At 39.6% G+C, this 19,724-nt stretch overlaps 1 protein-coding gene across 1 annotated transcript in view; it reads right to left on the bottom strand.

Annotated features, from left to right (window-relative positions):
- The window catches only part of LOC129034653 (polypeptide N-acetylgalactosaminyltransferase-like 6), a 231,123-nt gene that overhangs the window by 87,346 nt on the left and 124,053 nt on the right, over positions 1–19,724 (bottom strand). The window contains exon 5 of the mRNA XM_054484099.1: positions 945–1,166. Within this exon, the coding sequence (XP_054340074.1) occupies positions 945–1,166 (222 nt within the window). The remainder of the gene's footprint in view (positions 1–944; positions 1,167–19,724) is intronic.

Here is a 19,724-nt window from a genome sequence, read left to right as displayed (position 1 = left end):
TTTTCTATGCCAAAAGATAGATATTTTAAATTTGGGGCCTGGGGCTATTCAGCTTTGTCCATTCTATTTCCACTGAATAGAAGTGTTCAGAGGTGGAAAGGTTGGTGCTTATTTAAAGAGTCAATGTGGCTGCCTGTGTCACAGTTCTGTATATTATGGAAATGCATTTCTTTATGATTCTGCACAGCACAGCCTGGAGGGGAAAATAGCTAAGCCACTCATTGCCTTGTACTTGCATATACCAATAGCAGCAAGGCTGTGCACCAGGACAGAGGGTTTTTATCACGTATATCAGGTGCCCATATTTACGCACTTGTATGACAGATATATCAGTTCTCTACAAACGCCGATGGTGATTTCCCTAATCTCAAATAAAAATATTTTCTAGGTGTATTTTAAAAATTTATGGCCAGGCATAGTGGCTCATGCCTGTAATCCCAACACTTTGGGAGGCCAAGGCAGGAGGATCACCTGAGGTCAGAAGTTTGAGACTAGCCTGGCCAAAATGGCAAAACCCCGTCTCTACTAAAAATACAAAAATTAGCTGAGTGTCGTGGTGTGCACCTATAATTCCAGCTACTCAGGAGGCTGGGGTAGGAGAATCGTTTCAACCTGGGAAGTGGAGGTTGCAGTGAGCTGAGATCATGCCATTGCACTCCAGCCTGGAAGACAGAGCGAGACTCCATCTCAAAAAAAAAAAAAATAATAATAATCTGGGGAATCAACAGTGGTCACTAATTCTGGGTTAGGCTATCAACTCTGAAGCTAAATCTAGTAATTGCTAAAAAGAGGTTGAACATTCATGTATTTGAGATGATTTAAATGAATGCTACTTGGCTGGAAGGTAAAAGTGAAGGTTTTAGCAGTCCCTCCCACCACCTGAGGCTATGGGGGAGGCACACAGTCTCACAGGTAGGCGCAGGTCTCAGGCAACCTTTCCTCACCTCCCCCCAGGCAGCAGGCGGGGGCTCCACTGGAGGGTAGTATTTAGGGACGTCCCAGGCCACAGCAGCCATGAACCATTTGAAGTCCTTGCACTTGAGCTGCTTGCGCAGCTCCTTCTGGGCAGAGATGTCCCCCGTGGAGAGATGCCTGTACTCCGGCCGCCGCTGGTAAATGTACTCGGCAAATTCATCCATCCAGGTCTCAGCTACCCGCTTCAGGTTCTGTGCAGCAGGAAAAAAAAAAGTCATTTATTGGTTTATTCATTCAAAAGGTGTTTTTCGTTGCACGAGAAATTGAAAAAAGAAAAGGAAAAGATAGCAGACAACCTCAAGCAGCCCTGGTTGGTGGTTTATGAACAATGAGAGTTTTCGTAACAGTGAGGGGTATGATATAATTAGCCTGTGGCTTCGCACACATTTCTACTTCTGGCATGGGGTTCAATTGCCAATTTGGTAGTTAATTTATCAGAGCCAGTAAAGATTCAGCTCACTATTACATTAGCTTTCTCATTCCCTCTGTTATTTCATGATTATACATTTTTTATTTTTTACATAAAACTAAAGGTGTTGTAACTGTAGAGAATGAAATTCCTCTCAGGCATCAAATTGCTTAAAGCATTTCCAGAAACAAGAATCTTGGAAAGAATGAGGACAAACAAGCTGTTATTCTTTTCCCCCAACTTTAGAGAGATCACAGAGCATCAGTACATTTAAAACTGTGTGTTCTGATGTTCTATGTGTGCAACACAGATATCAATCAGAATTTAGTAATTTACTGCATGATGAAGTGGGGCTAAAGGAAGCACCAAGTAGCCAGTCCTTTCCACAGATGTGTCCCTGGGGTGAAGGAAGCAGAAGGTTGGTGGTGGGGAATAAGCATGGATCGTAGGTGTAGGACAGTGTGTGGATTCAGTGTAGGAAGCTCAGCCCTTTTGTCAGTTTTGGAATTGAGCAAGTTACTCATCCATGCTGGGTATCAGATTCCTCACCTGAAAATGGCAACAGTAATACATACCTGCATCACGGGGGGGCTGTAGGATTAAGCAAGGCAACACCTGTAAAGCACCTAGAATAAGTCTCTGGCACATAATAGGTACCACAAATAGTAGAGCTATTATTAGCAGTAAAAAGAGTGCAGGATTGGAAATTGGAGAGCCTGGGTGTTGAGCTGGCCACACATTAATGGAATTGTTCCTGTGGCCTTTAGGAAAGGCATTAGCTGAGATGAGATGCTCTCTGATGTGCCTTCAAGCTCTATGGTGCTAAACAGTAGGGAGAACAGCTGTATTTGTGTAGAAGATACCAGTTTTGATGCCTCCAGCTTAAATGTGCTGCAGTACATTTTCATAGGCTGGTGTCCCATAGTCTCTACTTCTTGTGTCCTGTTCAAATTCTTCTTTCAAGTGCCCAGTTGGTGCAAGCATTGACCCACTCCTGTTTCTCACTTGCACTTAGAAGATAAAATGACTGCAATGGCCAGGAACTTTAATGAGAATCAGACATCGGTGACTAAAGTAAAAGCTAGTGATATTTAGGAAAAGTGCTTTATCTTGAAAATGACTACAAAATCCTAATTCAGGCCTGGAACTATGCCCAGAGGTCTGCTGGATTTGGAGACACCATCACTGGTACCTCATTCCTGATGAGACCATACATTTTCTTACTCCGCTTCACCCACTCTGTGTGTTTAGTGTCTCCCAGCGGGCCTCTCCTGTCTGACCTTGTCCCTGCTCTTCATTCTCCGTGCACTCCTTGGGTGCTTTTGGTGGATGGTGGGCACCAAGAAGGGCTCTGTTAACCCAGCAAGATGCAGAAAAGAGACAGAGCCACAAAGAAAGCTCTGATTTCTCAGTTCCCTCTGTGTTCCTTTCTTTCTAAGGTGCCTGGGTGCATAGATAGGAAGATAGGGAAATGACCTTGAGAGTGTGAGAATTGTTCCCTGAGAGATTATTACTTGCCATTGCTGTGCACCCTACCATCCCTTCAGCATTGCCTGGCCCATAGCGCTTTCTACTCCTTGGACTCCAGTTTACCTTAACAGACAGATGATCAGAGTCAACATGGTTTTGTAATATTCTAGCCCTTGCCACCAATTCGGAATTGCCTGATTCATTTGGGGACCAGAAAGGAAACAGATGATGTCTTGAGAGTCCTGCTCTGGGATGGCACTGTACTACATACATAAAACCTCAACGTGAGTCTGTAATATCATCTTACTATTTTCATTTCATTGTGACAAACATTCTGTATGAAATGCATTCTATTTTACTTGTCCTCAGGCCACATTTTCTTTTCTTTTCTTTCTTTCTTTTTTTTCTTTTTCTTTTCTTACTTTTTTTTTTTGAGACAGAGTCTCACTCTGTTGCCCAGGCTGGAGTGCAGTGGTGCGATCTTGGCTGACTGCAACCTCTGCCTCCCGGCTTCAAGCAATTCTCCTGCCTCAGCCTCCCAAGTAGCTGGGACTACAGGTGTGTGCTACCATGCCTGGCTAATTTTTTGTATTTTTAGTAGAGATGGGGTTTCACTGTGTTAGCCAGGATGGTCTCAATCTCCTTACCTCATGATCCACCCGCCTTGGCCTCCCAAAGTGCTGGGATTACAGGTGTGAGCCAGCGCACCCAGCCAGGCCAAATTTTTTAATGAGGATTAGAATGAAAAAAAAAATTAATTGGTAATATTAAAACTTTATATTCAAAATTGATTTTAGGCTGTAGTTACCATCTTTTCCCCTAAACTGCAATGTTAAATAAAGTGGAAATACTGAATTTTCATCAATTTACACCTCTGTGATAAGTGAAAATGAATACAGTTGGGAAATAGCAAAAAGCAGAAGCAAATGACCCAGTAATAATGAGAAAGTGACTTTCTTAAGAAAAAATATGCCTTTAAAATTCTGGTAGCTTGCAGAAAAGATCTATCCCTCAGGACTTTGTTTTGACTTGATAAGTAAGCACTTTCAGACTATAAGTGCCATGAAGTTAGGGATATATCTATTTTTGCCTTAAAAGACCTAGCATCTTGTGTGGTTCCAGAAACATGTGTGTGCTCATCTGGGCATGCTAATCATTGAATTAATGAAAGATCATATGATGAAATGAATGTGAACAAATTCATAGTGTGCATATGAATCTATTGATAAAAGCACTGAAATGGGAACAATTAAAAACAAGTGCTGTTGCTAAATGGTAAATTGTTGCTTTGGGTTTTTGAAATAGATATGGCAATTACTGCAAAACTCATAGAGGAACTAACTATTTCCGGTGCAGTCAACGGGAAGTGGCTCAGAGGATCATGATAAATGCTAACCGGAATAGGCAATATCAATAAGTAAAAGAGGCAGAAGTCAGCATGTTGGAAAGCTGTCACCAAGGGTCAAGTAGGCTTTAGTATAGTTAACTAGGGAACTAACCAGGTAGCTCTGCATCATCGTGTCCTTTTCAAGTTGAAAGACACTAGGTGTGTTGATTTCTCAAACACTCCAAAGTGGCCAGGTGCCGTGGCTCACGCTGTAATCCCAGCACTTTGGGAGGCTGAGGCAGGTGGATCACCTAAGATCAGGTGTTTGAGACCAGGCCTGGCCAACATGGTGGAACCCCATCTCTATTTTTATGTAAAAATACAAAAAAAAAAAATTAGCCGGGCTGGTGGCAGGTGCCTGTAATCCCAGCTACTTGGGAGGCTGAGGCAGGAGAATCACTTGAACCCGAGAGGCGGAGGTTGCAGTGAGCCGAGATCACACCACTGCACTCCAGCCCGGGCAAAAAAAGCAAAACTCTGTCTCAAAGAAAAACAAAACAACAACAACAGCAGCAAAAAGAAAAATCAAACCAAAAAAGCCCCCCTCAAAAAAACCACTCCAAAGCAAGCAGGTGGATCATGGACATATTCCAAGGATCATGTCAAATCATCGATTCCTTTTCTGTAGTTTTACAAGAGATGGTAAAACAGAAACAACATAATAATTGCAAAGATGGCAATAACAAGTTTCCCTCTAGCTATAAGTGTTACAGAAACATTTAAACATAAGTGAAACATCCTGACCATTCTCTAATGTCCCGATTGGCTCATTAGACATTTTGGATTATAGATGCCTGTTCTCCAGAATTTACTATCAGGAGAAACTTTATAAAGTGTCAATTATTATATTCAAGGAATAGCCCTCACTCCTCAACTAACCAGGTGGCTGGCCAAATAAAATCTTTCTGAGGTCACTATTCTGGAAATAATAAAACATCGTGTTAGTTTGTCACTGGAATCATAAATCAGTACTTAGTTTTGGGGAAAACATTGGTACCACAGCTGAGAAATATTGCAAACAGTTGCAAAAAGAGAGTTTCGTTGGCCTTTTATAGATTGTACAATAAACTGACCCACTCCAAGAAATAGTACAATCGTATACTCATTGGAGTTCGTTGGGGTATTTATGTAGGAGCATGCATACCACACAGTCACATACACAGAGATAGTGGAGTAGGAGCAAAGCAATATTTCTCACTTGAACACTTACGGCTGTGTAAACATGTGTAGAATCATGAAATGGAAACATCCCAATAACACCTCGTGCCAGAGATGGTAAAAGAGAAAATAAATCAATCTGAGTAGTCCTATCTTTCTCTGAGATTGAATGGACATTGGTGGACCTGCTAAGATGTCCAAAACAAAAAAAAAGTTATCAAGGGGAAAGAAAGAGTCAAGCATGAATGCTGGGAGATCTATACATGTAATCATTTACTCTTGAACTATCAGATGTTGCATCTCTAGAGGTTGCCTTATTTACAGAGCCAGGTGTTAGCTGGGGTTCTTGTTTTTTGAGGTTTAAATAAAAATACTTTAACCTCAAATTGCATGTCCCTGTCCTCCTGAAGATTTCTGTGGATTTCCAGGGGTGTTCACACATTCATCCTTCACTTCAGTTTTCTGTTTGTGATCCCTCTCTCCTCCTGGCATCTTGCCCCCAGCTTGCTGTCTACTTTCTGTCCTGCAGAGACTTGAATGGGGTGGGGTGCACAGGTATTTTCCCTCATCTCTCAAATGTCTCTTGGTACATCAACTGGGCATAACTTTTACTGAAGATTTTTGGGCAGTAGCAGAGACTTAGATAACAAAACAGCACAGATGATGATGTAAGATGAAGTATTTGACCCCTTGGATTCTTTTCCCTTGGCTGCCAAAGGGAATTTCTCCCTGGCTAAAATTTCCTCCTTCTGTCTTTTAGCTTCCTGCCATGGTTCTGCCCAACTCAAAAATCTCTCTCTTACGTCTCTTTTGTGGGGCTGTACCAGAATGTTACAATTTCTTCTCTCTTTTCGTGCCTGGCAACTCATCTTTCTCATTGTTTGTCCTTGCTTATCCTGGGCAAACCATGTTGGCTGCTTTTCCATAACCAAAATGGATTGCTGAACAGGATAATTCTCCAAAAAGAAACAACTTGCCCTTGGTAACACCCCACCTCCAATTTTTTGTTAGATACAGGTTGCCCACTGTTTCAGACATTCCAAAATAGGTCCCTAATGGTTATCTTGAATTTTATTCCCCTACATGTAACCTCTGCTTATGTAAACTTCTCTGTTCATCATCTCTGAAAAAAATGCAACTACTCCCTGCACTTGTCTGTCTGTACAGGTTCTCCTGACTCAATGTCCTCTCCTATTTGTCTGATCCCACCCGCTCTTTAAAACGCTTTTCTTTTTTCTTTCAGTTAGACTTGCCAGATAAAATATGTGGCACATTGTTAAAACTGAATTTCAGATAACAATAAATAACTTGTATATTAGTCCATTTCACACTGCTGATAAAGACATATCCAAGACTGGGTAACTTATAAAGTAAAAGAGGTTAATGGACTCATAGTTCCATGTGGCTGGGGAGGCCTCACAATCATGGTGGAAGGTGAAAGGCACGTTTTACATGGCAGTGGCAAGAGACAATCAGAGTGCCAAGTGAAAGGGGTTTCCCCTTATAAAACTATCAGATCTCGTGAGACTTAATTACTACCATGGGAACAGTATGGAGGAAACCTCTTCCATGATTCAATTATCTCCTGCTGGGTCCCTCCCACAACACGTGGGAATTATGGGAGCTACAAATCAAGATGAGATTTTTGTGGGGACACAGCCAAACCATATCAATCTGTAAATGTAATTAATACTTGTATTATTAATGTTATATAGGACATATTTGTAGTAAATTATTTGTCATTTATCTGAAATTCAAATTAGTCAGGCATGCTGTATTTTTACTCGCTAAATAATGGCAATCCTACTCCTGATGTATATAATTTGCATATAACATGTGCTCTGTGAATGTTTTTTAATTCATTGAGTGAACATCTATGCAGAATCCGGCATGTCTTGTTATTGCCAATACATAAAGAATGTTTTGCTTTTGTGGAAATTATTCCAGAGGAGTTTCAAGCAGTTCTCTGCAGAGAAGCCTGCCATAACACACAGCTGATAGAATATAAACACACAATCCCACTGCTTTTTGTTTTCTAAGAGGTGGGATCCTGCTGGCCCTCTATCTGTGAAGCAAACAGGGAAGCAGTCACAGAATTTGAGGAAACAGCAGGACTAATTGGTAGCTAGAGGTGAGGCTCAGCATGGCCAGAATGAACTGTTTAGGGCTTAATGCTAACCTCAGTGTGAAAATAAGTAGGTGAAGCCTTTCTGTTTCTGTACATCTGAGTTGGCTTTCATCTAGGCCCCAAGTTCAGTGTGCACAAGGGAAATTGAGAGGACCCAAATCCATTCAGGTTGGATCCAAGAGGTTTTCATATGCTAGGGATGTACCCAGCATGGCAGTCATGTAAGAGACTGATAAAAATGGCTACTGGAGCTGAGGAATATATTTACTTTTTGCTGTAGAAAGCCAATGAAAGATTCTTCTATTTTAAAAATCTGCAGACCTTCATCTTCTTGAATGATAAATGAAATAGAAACTGTTGTTTGGAGCATCTTCTATGTACAAGATGTTAACAGTATTCTCTATTTTTATGTTACCTGTCTGTGGTTCTTTGTGTATCACATATGTTCCTCTATTCAACCCAAACTGGTATTAATGTCTCTTTTCTGTGTTGCTCAAATATTTATCAACACATTCAGCCTTTCATTAGAGGTCTTTAGAATTCTAGTCTTGTTTTCTTTGTGCTATCCAAAACTAAATCTTTCCTTAATTCTAATACTCATCAGGTCTTTGAATTGATATTTTACCAGGAACATTAATGACATTTCTACCTCAGGTCATAAGAACATATTTCCAGCTTGACTGATCACTGTTGGTGTACAGCATGAGGAAAATAGATAGTTCAATTTTTCCTGTTGGCTTGTGAAACTGCATAAATCTATCCACTAATTATTATTATTTTTACCAGCAACATTTTACATCTTACTGTTAGACTATTCAATCCCTGTTCAGTTTCTCAGTGTATTATTTGGGAGTCAACTGTATTTGTATTATTTGGGCCATCCTACCTCAGTAGAGTGTTTCTATTTCTTTGTGCAAGGTGTGATTATTACATGTGTCCTGGCAAGATCCCGCTTCACAAATCGTGCTTGTGTCAATATTAAGCTATTGTATTGTGGTGGATTGTGTTACAGTGAATCCTCTTTCTTCACACACACATACACCACACACACACACACACACATACACACACACATGCTTTTTCCCCCTGAAACTAGTGATAACTAGTAAAGCCAGTCCCACACAGAAACAGTTTCTAATTTGTCACAGTCACTCCTACAGCAAGGAGGTGTATCCGTATCCCATGATTTTAAATTTCTGCGTTTATTTATTGCCTCCTCTTTGATGCTTAAGAGTGCTTTTGTGGCTCAGTAGTCCCACCCCACAGCCCTTTTATCATTGATAATATGATAATGTCATCATGGGTACAGCTCAAAAGAGATTCTCTTTAAGACAGCCCCAACCTCACCACAATTATTCAGCCTAGCTCTACTTTTCTCTGATCTGAGCACTTCTTTGAAGTCAGTGGGAAACTTTCAGCATAAGGAGAGGAGGCTAATCTAGTCCTATAAAGAGAGCTTCTCTGACAGACAATTTCCTTTTCCTTCTTCCCCAAGTCTGTGTGAGCTGTTTGTAGGTGGTTATCTTCTTTGGGCTGTCATGAACAAGGGTTAGCTTTCTCTTTGATTTTATATCTCTATTGTATTTTTGCCCAAATATTTTGGATATCTATGGTGGTGTTTATGATGGCATTTAATGTAGCCTTTAGATATAAGACAAACAAACAAACAAACAAACAAAAACCCCAAATGAGCTAACAATGTGTCTTAAAAAATGCTGGTAAGCCTAATTTTAAAATCAGCTTTATAGAGGAATAGTTGATATACAAGAAACTGCTCATATTTAAAGTGAATAGTTTGGTATATGTTGACATATGTATATACTATATTAGTGGAGTCATCAACACTATCAAGATAAGGAACATGTCCATCACCTGCAAAGGTTTCTTTCTTTATGCCTCTTTGAAATCCCTTTCCCGATCTCCTTTCTGTGGCATTTCTATGTCCCCAGACAACCACTGATGTACTTTTTTTCACTATAGTTTAATTTGTATTTTTTAGAATTTTATATAAATAGAATCATACAGTATGTGCTCTTTTTGTCTGGCTTCTTTCACTTAGTATAAGTGTTTTGATCTTTATCTATGTAGCTGCAGCTGCATGTATTCATTCTTATAGTATTCTTTTTTTTTTTTTGAGATGGAATTTTGCTCTTTTTGCCCAGGCTGGAGTGCAATGGCGTGATCTTGGCTCACTGCAACCTCCACCTCCTCCTGGGGTCAAGTGATTCTCCTGCTTCAACCTCCCAAGTAGCTGGGATTACAGGTGCACGCCACCATGCCTGGCTAATTTCGTATTTTTTTTAGTAGAGACGGAGTTTCACCACGTTGGTCAGGCTGGTCTTGAACTCCTGACCTCAGGTGATCCTCCTGTCTCAGCCTCCCAAAGTGCTGGGATTATAGGCATGAGCCACTGTGCCCAGCCCATTCTTATTGTATTCTATCACATGAAAAAACTACAATTTGTTTATCCATTTACCTGTTGATGAACACTTGGGTTGTTCCCAGTTTGGGGCTATTACAAATAAAACTGTATGAACAGTCTTGTACAAGTCTTTTATGGATATTTGCCTTCATTTCTCCTGGATAAAAATCTTGAAGTGGAATGGCTAGGTTGTACTCTAGGTATGTGTCTAACTTTTAAAAAAAATGTGAATTGTTTTCCAAAGTGGTTGTACCCATTTTACATTCCCATTAGCATTGTATGAGATTTCCAGTTACTCCAACACTTGGTGTGGTCAGTCTTTTTAATTTTGGCCATTATAAAAGCATGCAGTAGCATCTCATTGTGGTTTTAATTTATATTTTCCTAATGACTAATGATGTTAATCATTTTTTCATGTCCTTATTTGCCACCTGAGTATCTTCTTTGGTAAAATGTCTTTCAAATCATTTACCCATTTTAAAAATTGTGCTGTTTTACTTATTATTAAAATTTGAGAATTCTTTATGTATTATGGATACAAACCTTTGGCCAGAAATGTGATTTGCCAATATCTCTTTTCGGTCCTTGTCTTTTTATTCTCTTAACAGTGCCTTTGAAGAATAGGTGGTTTTAATTTCAATGAAGTTCAATTTGTCAGTTTTTTTCTATGGTGTCATACCTAAGAAATTTTTGCCTCATCTCAAAAAATTTTTCTTCTTTGTTTTTGTGTTCTAGAAATGTTATAATTGTATCCTATATATTTAAAGTCTATGATTGATTTTGTATTAATTTTTGTATATGGTGCAAGATACAGATTGATGTTTGTTTATTTACTTCTCTGGATATGAACGTCTAATTGTTCTAGCATCAATTGTTGAAAAAATAATGTTTTCTCCAATGTATACCTTTATACCTTTATGTAAATCAACTGACCATTTGCAAGAATCCATTTCTGGGCTCTCTCTTCTCTTCCAGAAATAGATTCTTGCATATATCAATCAGGTCGTGTGTTTGTTGTTGCTAAGTTGTAGGAGTTCTTTCTATATTCTGGATATTAAGCACTTATCAGATGTATGATTTGCATTTTTTTCCTCTCATTCTGTGAGCTGGATTTTCATTCTGTGAACAGTGTCCTTTGGTGTACAAGCTTGCCTAATTTTTGAGCTTCAAATGTGCCACCTGAGGTAATCATGTCCCTGAAGATAAAATTAGTCTGAGTGTTGCCGATGAAAGACTATTAAGCAGAAACAACTGTATTCATTACCTATTGATAAATAACACCCTGTCTCACACCTGAGTGGCTTAAAACAATAAAAAATATTTTTTATCCTTCACAGTTTCTGTGGGTCAGGAACTTGGGAATAAAATAGGCTGTACAATCCGGATCAGATTTCTCATGAGTTCCAGTCAGATTTTGGCTGAGGTAGCAGTAATCTTAAGCCTTCGATGGGGCTAAAAGATCTTTTTGCAAGGTGGCTCACTCGATGTCTGTCAAATTGGTGCTTGTTATGAGTGCTGAGTGGGAGGACTCGGCTTTCTTTCTGCTACACGGGCTGTTCTACAGGGCTGCTTGGGTATCCCCATGACTTGGTGCTGCCTTCTTCCAAAGCAAGTCATCCAAGAGAACAAGGAGAAAGCTGTAATGTCTGTTATGCCCTACCTTGGAAGTTAAAAAAAAAAAAAAAAAAAGGATAATAGGACTAAAATGAAAGTATGGTTGCTAATTTTCATGTATCCCTTAAGATTGTATTTGTTTGTTTTGGCTGGGTTTGAGGGTCAGAGTATGTCGGAATAATTTTATGTGATTGATTTTCTGAAACCCTGGAAAAGTGGAGATAATCAGAAGCTGGAACTGTTGAAGAGAGACCACAGAAACACAGGTCATTTGTGTCCAAGTGAGTATGCATGGCCCACAGGTAGGAGACAGCCATCTTGACTGAGTCTACCCAGGACCCAGAGAAGTTCTGGCACTTTAACGACTGAAGTCTTAGTTCCTCCAGACTCAGCATTGTGAGCTAGTGGTTGATGCTTTTGTGAGTGGCGGTGGAGGTGTGCCTTCACCTACAGCTTCATGGGCAGGAGACAAAGGCAAATGAAAGCAGAAACAAAAGAAGCAAATCCGGGGCAGTGCAGCATGGGTATGCTTCTGACAAGTGGGTGCACAATCATATGTGATGGAGGCTTTTGGGAATGTCTACAGATGGTTGGAGGACAATCTGAATGGTGTTCTTCCTGGTAATCAAGCCAATGGTGCCTCATGTCATCACAACTTAGGTATAAAATGAAGTACGACCTTATTTCTAGATGATTATCATTAATCCATTTGATATTTTTTTATAAATCACAACCAGCATTTTCTAATCAGCACCCAAAGAGATTATCAAGAGTTTGGTTCCCTCACAAGAACATCCACAGCAAGCATTCAAACAAACTGTGGTTGAACTAAAAGGTGCTATAGCATTTATTCCAATTATTATTAATAAACCTTGTTTTATTTCCCAGACTTTCAAACAGGCAGAAAATAAAATCCCTATGTTTCTAAATGCCCATTACAGGGGTCTTAGATTGAAAATTATATCTGTCCAAATTGTAAGTAATCTGCAAAATTTTATTTCTATCAACTGTTTTCAGAGTTAGAACACCCAGAAGCATCCACACACCACAAAGCTGCCATTTTGTTTTTGACCATTTCTCAGCTTACAAAATAGCAACTAGAACTACTTTCTGTATCTCAACTGGCACTAAAATGGAGATACACTTGGGCTGGAATTGCAGTTGGAAATGGAATTCTTGCCATGAACTAATAAACCATTGGAAACATGGAGGATTGGAATGTGAATGAAATTGCAGAGGCCCCAAGCACAGCGGTACTGTGCATTCACACATCTCATGGGAAGAAGCTAATTCCATGAAATGAGTCCCTACCATCCAGGTGCTCCCATGGCTTAGATGTGGGATTGGGTTCCTGGAAGACAGTTATTAAATGGCCAGCCCTGCTCTTCTTTGCAAGAGTTGCATTTTTGGTTATTGAGATTATGGCATGCTAAAATATTTGAGTTTGCTTAAATTTCAGCAGCTTTATTTTGTAGCAGCAGGGACCTACTTTGTCTGAGCCAGCATTCTCCTTTATGAGACTCTAGTGGAATTGTGAATACAGGTAAATGGTCACTTCTAATGGGGATAATGATAAAAATGCAATTAAAATTCTCTCTAGTCCACAAACTTGTCTCACCATGTAGTTTGTTTCTCAAGTGTTTTGAAAAAAGAAAGTTATATAAATGCTCAATAACTGCCTGAAATGCCAAGGTCTCTAGGTAGGAGAAAGAATAACCAAAACAAACTGGAAAAGATCCCATAGGAAGTGGAAGATAAATCCCATTTTAATTTCATTAAGAATGACAAAGTGAAAGTAATGATTAGTCATGATAGCTTGTTATTATGCAATTAACTGGGATCACTATTCAGATATTCTATTTACATTATGAAATATCCCAATAGGCATAAACAAAAGCTAACATACAATCTTTGTCCTCATGTGATAGCTCAAGAAATGCTTAATATTGTCCTCATAGCTTGGGGACTACCTGACTCAATTACAAGCTGTCTTTTGCACAATGGAAAGCATCAGATAATTGAATCACAAGTCATAGCTGAGCTGAAACTTGGGAAAGCACCATGGAATATTTGAAAAATTTAAATTAAGCAAAATTCCTTAATGTTGGGAAGAATATAACATCTGTGAGAACTTTTGAAGAAAAAATATTTAGAGTAAATAAGTTGGAAAAAACTAAACTTAAAAAATAGTTTTGAGGCTGTACATGGTGGCTTATGCCTATAATCCCAGAACTTTGGGAGGTTGAGGCTGGAGGATTGCTTGAGAACTCCTGGAGTTTGAGACAAGCCTTGGCAAGATAGTGAGACCCCCATCTCTACCAAAAATACAAAAATTAGCCAGGCATGGTGGCGTGTGCCTGTAGTCCCAGCTACCTGGGAGGCTGAGATGGAGGATGGCTTGAGCTCTGGAGTTCCAGGTTGCAGTGAGCACAGATTGCACCATTGCACTTCAGTCTGGGCAATAGAGTGAGACCCTGTCTCTAAAAAATAATAATAATAAAATGTTGGCCGGGTGTGGTGGCTCGCGCCTGTAATCCCAGCAGTTTGGGAGGCTGAGGTGGATAGATCATGAGGTCAAGAGATCGAGACCATCCTGGCCAACATGGTGAAACCCCGTCTCTACTAAAATTACAAAAATTAGCTGGGCATGGTGGCGTGTGCCTGTAGTCCCAGCTACTTGGGAGGCTGAAGCAGGAGAATCACTTGAAACCGGGAGGCAGAGGTTGCAGTGAGCCGAGATCACGCCACTTCACTCCAGCCTGGGTGACAGGGTGGGACTCCATTTCAAAAAGAAAAAAAATTACTTTCTGTATTCTATAAATAAATGATTCCTAGTTGGGAAGTGGAGTTAGTTTTGAGTTCATATGTGTTTACTGCAATCAGTCCATACTGTTTTTTAAACATTATTTCATATATCAATAGCCAACTTTACCTTCTAGGTAAAGTTAGACCTCATCTCAAAAAAAAAAAAAAAAAAGTTTTGCGAGGTTTTGTGGGAAATTACCAAGTTTGAAAATAATGTCGTCTTTACCTCACATATTTTTTTCATGATACTTGCAAATGGCAAGAGACTATACCTGCCAGCAATTTGCTATTTTACTTTCTGTTTTAGTGTCTATGTTTGATATGAAAAAAATCTATGCTTTACCTCCATATTGTTTAAAATTTTTAAAAGCAATGTAGGATTCTATTGTTATTTGTTAAACTAACAAAATATATAGACAGTTTAAAAATTCTGATGCCATTGGGTTAGGAATTAAGGTAGTAGATGAGGGTTGAGTGGCGAATAAATTTGTGTTTCATATTTTCTCATTTCTTCTCTGTGGGTCCTTGGCTGACAGAATGGTTCCCTTGGTCTAATTTTTCTCATGGTTAACACAAGCAGGAAATGCTCAATGTTTAAAAAGGAGGATTGAAGGGCGAGTGAGTGCTCTACCAGTGTCGTCTACCAGAAACTCATCCCCAGTGCAGGGGATGCCCCAAGGTGAGGTGACATTACATCACAAAGGGGTGGCTTGATCTAACTGGCAAGGCCCAATGCTGTTTGCTTAGGATACATAGCATGCTGTGTGCATTTCTGCCTGGCACATAGTAGGCACTCGATAAATATTTATTAATAGGATTTATCTAGCCTGAGACTTCTTTGAGGTTAGAGATGACATTTGTCTTTATAGCATGCAATGAACTCATGGTATTTAATGATTTATTGAATCATTGTCACATTAATTTATGATTGACTTTTAGAGAGGATATCAATCATGGAGAATAATGAGACATTATTTATGGAAGATGCCTTAATTTTTAAAATAAAAAGCTCCTAAGTAGAGGGTATTATATTTTGTGTTGTTTTGTTTTATTTTTGATACAGGGTCTCACATTGTCACCCAGGCTGGAGGGCAGTGGCTTGATCGTGGTTCACTGCAGCCTTGACTTCCCGGGCTCAAGCAATCCTCCCTTCTCAGCCTCTCAAGTAGCTGGGACTATAGGCACATGCCACCACACCCAGGTAACTTTAAAAAAAAAAAAACTTTTTTAAGGCTGGGGCCTTGCTATGTTGCCCAGCCTGTTCTCAAGTTCCTGACCTCAAGTGATCCTCCTGCATCAGCCTCCTGAGGCACTGGGATTACAGGCATGAGCCACTATGCCTGTCCTGAGGTATTATATTTTAAACTGTGGCCAAGTCAGGAGAGAAGCAAACATATAATTGCAGTATGTGAATCATCTTTAGTTTTGAGCAAAACTATTAGACAGCCGTATTGCCCTTTAGGTTATATTGTAAGGAAGAATTAGAGAAAGGTATTGTTTTCAGAAGAATTGCCTCTGCACAAAAGTCCTAGCCATTTATGAGGGCTGAGTCCTGAGGGAAGATCTATCATTTCCTGCTTTTTGGGAGAAAAACCCATAATAGGCCACCATGCCCCTGAACTCAATGATGGTTTCAAATAGAGCATCTGAACCCTGCAGTTTTAAGAGCAGGAGAGAGAAGTGGTGCTGCTGTTGGTGTCCCAAGGTTATCGTGCCACAAGCTCTTGTATGCTGGGCAGCTTTAAGAGAGTACAGTGATTTACAGTCATCGGGAGAGAAAGGTCAATTTGAGGGAGTATAGATTTCCCATTCATCACCATACTTTATAACCTTGTTGGTGATTTTATTTTCAGATATCAAACTAGTCATTTTGGTTTTGTTAATGCTTTTCCTCGGCTGATATCTTTTTCTGACATAAACAAGGGCGAGCTGTGTTTGCCTGACATTGTGCTCTTTTATTTCAGCTATTTCAGATGGGAAAGCTGACACCACGGTCAACAATGAAGAAGCATTTATTAATCGACTTGGGGTAGTCTGGCTTTTACATTGAAGCCCTCTGCCTCCACCTCCTCCTCCTCCCTTTCTCTATGCCTCTCCCAACCTCCATCATTTTCAAGAGTCTGAGAGGATCTATGGAATCAAAAGAGCTGGATGTCACCAGGGAGATGGCACAGGAAGGAAGAAAGGCATCTTGGGAAGTATATAAAGAAGTCGTTTCACAGCTTACAGAGGCACAACCGCAATTCTCCCTCAGACCTCAGACTTAGAACTTTGTGCCTGTGAAGTATAATAACCATAGGAAATCGTCAAAGGTCATTACACTTTGCTAAGAAACCCTAGGTAAATGCATAAAGTCAAAAACGTTTGTAACTTGTATGTAGATTAGCCTATTGGGTCATTAAACATAATTTGTTAATATCAAATATATATTGCTATAAATAAAACAATGCTATATGCTATATAGGGCATATATTTCTCTTTTGTTACATCATAATCTCAATTATAATATGACAGTTTATTAAAAAACAGTTTCCAAATAGTGAACTATATAAGATACAGATTTCATTCCATAATGTGCTTTATTATTTTCATTTAACCGTTTTCTCATCCTCACGATATTCTGGCATTGGAATACATGGATTACTGCTGCATGGTGTGGACTCTACATTACTGTCTGGTTGAGATTTGTGTTTGACTTGTTCATCACTTAAACTTCCAGGGCCTAGCACAGTGACTGGCACAGTAAGCATTTCTTTTTTCAGAAGTAAACATTTATTTGCCAAAGAAAATCTGTCAAAAGTTTTTGTGTGCTCTCAGAATTCTGGATGGAAAATCTGTGGGTATCTCTCCAGATCTGGCTGTCCCAGGCTATCCCAAGCTGTCACTTAACTTTATCTAAAACCAGTCTCAGTCTCTTCCTCTTTCCTCTTCCTCCCTTCCCTGTTTTTGACTGATACTATTTTCTCTGGGATGCTGAGATGGAAAGTTCATAGTCACATGTGAGCCCCACCTCCATGCACAGTGTAGCAAATCAATAAAAATCTTTTATGATTTTTTTTTACAAATGCTCCTTGCATTCGAAATGTTAATTTCTTTAGACTTTCTTTAGACTTTCTCCATTTTAATAATTTGTTGGTTGACTTTTCTATTTTGCCTCTTCTATTTTTATCCTGACACTTCCTGTTCAAGGCCCTACAGTCAAGGAGTAAAGGTCAACACTGTGATCTGCATCTAGGGTCTTCCAAGGCTAACTCCACAGGTCCCATGCACACCCTCTGTAACTCTCTGCCTGCCCATTTCTACTTGGTACTTTGCTAAACTGGTGCCCTACCAGAGATGCCCAGGCTGCTCCAGTTTGTCTCAAGCACTCTAGAAGAAACATTATGGTGAGGAGCATGAACCTCGACCAGACAGACCTCAGTTCATAGACCCAGCTCTACTCCTTTACCATTTAACCTCTATCCCTTTTACTCTAAGTTAACATTTTCAGGACCTGGGAAGCAGCCTGTACAATTTGGCTTTTATGAGATTTGACTTCAGTTTTAGCTTCTGTCCTGAAACTAGAAAAAAATTTAAAGTCTCCCATGTTCTTGAGTGGTTCTTATAGTTCTCCTTGAAGAGGTCCTTCACATCCCTTGTAAGTTGTATTCCTAGGTATTTTATTCTCTTAGTAGCAATTGTGAATGGGCGTTCACTCATAATTTGGCTATTATTGGTGTATAGATACGCTTGTGGTTTTTGCACATTGATTTTGTATCCTGAGACTTTGCTAAAGTTTCTTATCAGCTTAAGGAGATTTTGGGCTGAGACGGTGGGGTTTTCTAAATACACAATCATGTCATCTGCAAACAGAGACAATTTGACTTCCTCTTTTCCTATTTGAATACTCTTTATTTCTTTCTCTTGCCTGATTGCCCTGGCCAGAACTTCCAATACTATGTTGGAGTGGTGAGAGAGGGTATCCTTGTCTTGTGCTGGTTTTCAAAGGGAATGCTTCCAGTGTTTGCCCATTTAGTATGATATTGCTGTAGGTTTGTTATAAATAGCTCTCATTATTTTGAGATACGTTCCATCGATACCTAGTTCACTGAGAGTTTTCAGAATGAAGGGGTGTTGAATTTTGTCAAAGTCCTTTCTGCATCTATTGAGATAATCGTGTGGTTTTTGTCATTGGTTCTGCTTATGTGATGGATTATGTTTATTGATTTGCGTATGTTGAACAGCCTTGCATCCCAGGTATGAAGCCAACTTGATCATGGTGGATAAGCTTTTTGATGTGCTGCTGGATTTGGTTTTCCAGTATTTTATTGAGGATTTTCACATTGATGTTCATTACGGATATTGGCCTGAAATTTTCTTTTTATTGTGTCTCTGCCAGGTTTTGGTATCAGGATGATGCTGGCCTCATAAAATGAGTTAGGGAGAATTCCCTCTCTATCTATTGTTTGGAATAGTTTCAGAAGGAATGGTACTAGCTCCTCTTTGTGCCTCTGGCTGTGAATCCATCTGGTCCTGGACTTTTTTTGGTTGGTAGGCTATTAATTACTGCCTCAATTTCAGACCTTGTTATTGGTCTATTCAGGGATTTGACTTCTTCCTGGTTTAGACTTGGGAGGGTGTATGTGTCCAGAAATTTATCAATTTCTTCCAGATTTTCTAGTTTATTTGGGTAGAGGTGTTTATAGTATTATCTGATGGTAGTTTGTATTTCTGTGGGATCAGTGGTGATATCCTCTTTATCTTTTTTTATTGCATCTATTTGGTTCTTCTCTCTTTTCTTCTTTATTAGTCAACTAGCAGTCTACCTATTTTGTCGATCTTTTCAAAAATCCAGCTCCTGGATTCATTGATTTTTTGAAGGTTTTTTTGGTGTCTCTATCTCCTTCAGTTCTGCTCTGATTTTAGTTATTTTTTGTCTTCTGCTAGCTTTTGAATTTGTTTGCTCTTGCTTCTCTAGTTCTTTTAATTTTGATATTAGGGTGAAATTTTAAAATGAAAAAATTACTGATACTATGCCAGAGGTGAAATACAGCAATATACAGGTTTGCATTCTCTGATATTTCTTACAGACTTGGGGTAAGTGTTTGGTTCTAACCTTGTCTTGTATTGGCGAGGGTGGCTGTGTGCACTTCCAGGACTGCCCCACTCACAGTCTGCAGGGCAGCACTCTGGCATGGTGACCGTCTGAGGAAACTCTCATGGGCCAAGTTGTTCCCGTGAAGACCACTGCTGTGTGACAATCAGCTGCTATGTTTAGCCATGGGGTGACTGCTCTCCACTTCTGACATGTCCCTGCTATTACAGCCACCTGTTACAGATCCAGTGGCTTTGATTGTTCCTGAACACACTGACATTC

The sequence above is a fragment of the Pongo pygmaeus genome, chromosome 3 (genome assembly GCF_028885625.2).
Source record: "Pongo pygmaeus isolate AG05252 chromosome 3, NHGRI_mPonPyg2-v2.0_pri, whole genome shotgun sequence".
Classification (NCBI taxonomy): Eukaryota; Metazoa; Chordata; class Mammalia; order Primates; family Hominidae; genus Pongo; species Pongo pygmaeus.
Note: the sequence above shows the minus strand (reverse complement) of the source record. Positions and strands in the feature narration are given on the sequence as shown.